This window comes from Dipodomys ordii, unplaced genomic scaffold (assembly GCF_000151885.1).
Source record: "Dipodomys ordii isolate 6190 unplaced genomic scaffold, Dord_2.0 Scaffold131, whole genome shotgun sequence".
In the NCBI taxonomy this organism is placed as follows: domain Eukaryota; kingdom Metazoa; phylum Chordata; class Mammalia; order Rodentia; family Heteromyidae; genus Dipodomys; species Dipodomys ordii.
In genome coordinates this window covers 535,958-540,692 of record NW_012267347.1, presented here as the reverse complement: position 1 = coordinate 540,692, position 4,735 = coordinate 535,958, and the positions used below count along the sequence as shown (strand labels likewise).

The following is a 4,735-nucleotide window of genomic DNA, read 5'->3' as shown; positions in this document are numbered from 1 at the left end:
CTCTCTCTCTCTCTCTCTCTCTCTCTCTCTCTCTCTCTCTCTCTCTCTCTCGTGCAATCAGTAAGTAACGTCCAAGCACGAGGAATTTCGAGGATTGTGGGAAACACGTCTGTTTAGTTTGTAACCATGGAAAAGATTTCCCTGGGTCCTAGAGAGCTCAATGTTCTTTCATGGTGGGGTATTTAAAGTAAGTCTCCGGGAGTTGACACCGAGAACCAAAGAGAAAATGTAAATATGGTTCTTGAAACTATTTCATCAAAGCTAGTTTCACATTGCCAGTCTGGGTTTGGGATGAATATACAAATTATTTTAAAGTTCGGGCCCTAATTTTTAGTTAATTAACAAAAAATAGGGCAGGCTTGCTTGTAGCGTTAGAAATTCATCTTCAGGATACATGGGCACGGAGGTTTAACATTTTTTTTTTTTATAAATATATCGGTATGTTGTTTAACCGGAGTGGCAACCACGTGCTTCTCCCTTCTTTCCTCCCTTAAAACATCGGCGCAGAAAGTACTGAAATTCCTCAGAGGAAGTGTTTACTCATCGGTCTACTTAGCTCAATTGCTGACGAATCTCTCCGGATCCACTTGCAAAAGTCCCTCGCGCGCTAGAAAAACTTTGTCCATCGTCGGCCGCCGTCGCCTCGGCGTTACGCACTGTTGTGTCCGCTCTCCGCCACCGTCCCAGTTATTACTCACGGAGTTCCACAGCCGAGGAACTTGGGCGCTGCGGGGCTGGTGTGGCCGGCACGATGGAGTCGCCTTTCAGTCCTGGATTTCTTCACAGACCAGATGAAGATTGGGGTGCGTGGTCTTTGAAGATTCCCGGGAGGGGGGTCGGTTCGGGTCCGCGTCTGTCTGTGGGTTTCTTTGTCCTAACTTTCGCCCGCTGGTGGCGACAGGTGTGGCGAGCCTTAGGCCGGGAGCCAGCGAGGCCCCGGGTTCGCGGGTTGGGGGTTCCGGGGCTGGGGGTGATGGGGGAACCGTTCGTCCGGCCTCTGGCCTGGCCTCAGCGCCTCAGTGGCAGCCAGGTGGGGTCTCAACTGGAATGACTGTCGTTCGTTACTGCCTTCTCCTGGGAAAGTACGGTGATCTCCCTCCCAACCCTCCCTCCCCCGCCTCTGTGACTGAGGGACAGAGAGACGAGACTGGGGCAGACACACACACACACACACAAAGACACGCACGCACACACACACACACACACACAAAGACACGCACACACCAGACATAATGTGGATGATATTTAGAAGAAAAAAAAGCCCTCCTCATCTCGCAGCTCAAATCTGATGTCCATATTGGCAGAGAAGGAAAGCACCCATGCACCAGAGTACCTAGATCTAGCACTTACAAACGGATATAATCCTGAACAGCTCTGAATTTTCTTGTTAGCGATTATCTTGTCTGCTTTGATGATTATGTCGTGGATGACACGTTTGTCTTCTTGATATTTAAAGGAAACTTTTGTTCTACTCTTGGTTGTTAAATATTCTAGTACTTTTTTTTGGGTTGTATATGAATTTCGAATTCTGTAGCCCCCCTGAGTGGGCTGTTTAACGGAAGCAGCATCCACATACTCCTAAATTCCCAAAAGAAAAATGCCACTCATAGATTTTTTTTTTTTTGCCGGTCATGGGGCCTGAACTCTGGGCCTGGGCGCTGTCCCTCAGCTCTTCAGCTCAAGGCTAGTGCTCTACCACTGGAGCCACAGCGCCACTTCCGGCTTTTTCTTTTTATGTGGTGCTGAGGAATCGAACCCAGGGCCTCATGCTTGCAAGACATGCACTCTACCGCTGAGCTACCTTCCCAGCCCCGTAGATTTTTTTTTTAGCTCACTCACTGAAGCTCAGTTTACTCACAGATCTAGTTAGCTCAGTTGCCTAATACATTCACCAGTTTTGGAATTTGGGCGGGGAAGGACTCAGAATGATAGTTATTATTTTTTTTCCTGAGATCATTCTTAGGAGCATGAGTGTAATCTCAAGTGAACCAAAGTACTCATTTAATTTTCTAAAGGCATTCTGCCACTTGGGGTATGCCTCTAGCCTGGCTTTTTGCTGATTATTTTGGTGATGGAGTGTGATAGCATTTTCTTCTTGAGCCGACTATGAACCTCAGTCCTTTGGATCTCAGCCTCTTGAGTAGCTAAGATTATCTGCATGAGCATGGCAAGAATGTTACTTTAAAAAAAATTTTTTTTAATGTACTGGGGCCTCATGCTTGCTAAACAAACATTCTACTACTCTGGTTATGCCCCAGTCCTCATTGTCCTTTTTTCATATGTACAAACCTCTCCCCTCCAACCCCACTCTAACAATATTCATTCTCATTCACCCTCTCCCAAAGTTACCACTGAAACCTAATTAACCTTACTTTTAAAAGTACACTTTTAGATCTGCAGAATAATTGAGCAGATAATACATAATGGTGCCAGGCGCTGGTGGCTCATGCCTGTAATCCACTCAGGAGGCTGAGATCTGATGATCGCCGTTCAAAGCCAGCCAGGGCAGAAAAGTCCATGAGACTCTTCAATAAACCACCAGAAAACCAGAAGTGCGCTGTAGCTCAAGTGGTAGAGTGCTCTCCTTGAGCTGAAGATCTGAGGGACAGTGCCCAGGCCCAGAGTTCAAGCCCCAAGACTGGCAAAAAACAACAACACCCAAAACAAAACATAATGGTTCCATGTATTACTTCCTATGTGGATCAGTGTGTTTCTTCATATTTCCCACAATCTGTTCTATTATACCATCTTGCATTAGTGTATCAGTGTGATATCTGTGTTACAATTGATGAGCTAGAATTGATACATTATTATTAACTGAAGGATGAACTTTAAATATTAATAGAAGGGTTTTGATGAATATAAAATTTTATGATTTTTTGACAAATGTATATTGACATGGGTCTATCATTATAGTATCAATATTTTCACTACCCTAAAGATTCCCTATGCTTCACCTGTTCACCCTTCCTCCCCTCTAGTGCTGACCCTCCTCACATACCCACTGAGCTTTTCACTCTAGTTTTTGCCTTTTGCAGAATGCCATATAGTTGGGATTTCTCCCTGTCTTGTTTTAGCTGGGTAGTTTATTGATTTTTACTTTTTTGGTTCAAGACCAGAACTCGAATTCGGTACCTGATGCTTTTTCCCATTGGCTAGCATCTGCCAACTGAGCCATGCCTCCAACACCTTGATAATTTATTTTTTTTCAAATTGAATAGTATTACATTGTGTGGATCTTCCATAGTACATTAGTCTGCTCAGGCTATCATAACAAAATGTTGTGAACTAGATAGTTTATATAATAGAAATTTAGCTCCTTAGTCAGGATGTCAGCATACTCAGGTTTTGGTGATGACTCTCTTACTGGTTTGCAGACAATGTCTTCTTTCTGTGTCCTCACATGGCATTGACAGAAAAAGAATTATCCTCTTCTTATAAGGCCAAAGTCCTATCAGATTAGAGCCCTACCCTTTTGATGCCACTTAAGCTTTATCACTGCCTAATTACCTTATCTCTGGATACAGTCATTTTGGGGGTTATAGCTTTGCTATGTGTGTTTGGCAAATATGAGGCAACAGTTCAGTCCATGGCACACAATTTGCTTATGTTTGCCTAGTGTAAAAGATCTTGATGGTGTCTAAATTTTGGCAATGATACGTAAGGCTGCTACAAACATTTATGCAGATTTTTGTGTGGATATAAACTATTAAATCATTTGAGTAAACACTAACCTGTATGATTGCTGGATAATAGAATAAGACTATTTAGGTTTATAAGAAACTGCCAAATTATCTTCTAAAATGGCTGTATCATTTTGCAGTCCCACCAGTAATGACTGCTATACTGTTGCTTGCTTGCATGGCATCTTCACTAGCATTGAGTGTTGCCAGTGTGTTGCAGTTTAGCTGTTCTAACGAGCGTGTAGTGATATTTATTCTTATTTTGCAGTTTAACAGTGACATCTTTTTTGAGCATCTTTCATATGCTTAATTACTATCTCTATTTTCCCTCTCTTTTCTTCCTTCTTTGCATTTGTGCAAAAACCAAAAAATTAGATGTACATAAGATATATGTACATAAATATGCTTTCATATTTATAAAATATTCCAGAAGAATCCATGGGGAACTGCTCAAGGTGGAGATAAAATGGAAAAGCTTGCTTCTCTTAGAGTCCAGGAAAGTCTAAATTCTGGAATTCTGATTCAGAGGATGGAAGAGAAAGTGCTAGAAGTTTGAAGTCTGAAGAAATTGTATAAAACAATCATCAGAATGGAAAGTTACAAGACCAGGACTTAGCCAGTAGGTTTTAGAACTATTTTGGAGATAATCAGGGCTACCAGTTCCTCATGGATTCTTTTGGGATATTTTATAAATATGTATTTTATAACTATGAAAGCATATTTATGAACCCACCCCCATTTTTTTAAACCACAGAAAAGATCAGTATATGGATACCTATCTTTCTTTATATAAATGTGTCAACCACATCCTGTGGTATTCACTTAGTCTTTAAGTATCACCCGCACTTCCCTTTTTGCCACCTGAAACTGCTAAACAGGTAATATGAAACTCCTAAACACTTCACCATATATTTCCTAAGAACAAAGAAATGCTTATTTATTTATTTTTTGTCGGTCCTGAGGCTTGAACTCTGGGCTTGGGCGCTCTTCCTGCACTCTTTAGCTCAAGGCAAGTGCTCTAATGCTTGAGCCACAGCGCCACTTCCGGTTTT

The 4,735-nt window shown here is 42.2% G+C and overlaps 1 protein-coding gene across 2 annotated transcripts in view; it reads left to right on the top strand.

Moving 5' to 3' along the window:
• Nucleotides 1-681: 681 nt before the first annotated feature.
• Atf6 (activating transcription factor 6) overlaps nt 682-4,735 on the top strand; it is a 202,730-nt gene continuing 198,676 nt past the window's right edge. The window contains exon 1 of one of the 2 annotated variants that reach the window (XM_013030699.1): nt 682-803. In XM_013030699.1, the coding sequence (XP_012886153.1) occupies nt 752-803 (52 nt within the window). In that variant the 5' untranslated portion in view covers nt 682-751. The remainder of the gene's footprint in view (nt 804-4,735) is intronic. The other variant, XM_013030698.1, reaches the window with a different exon arrangement.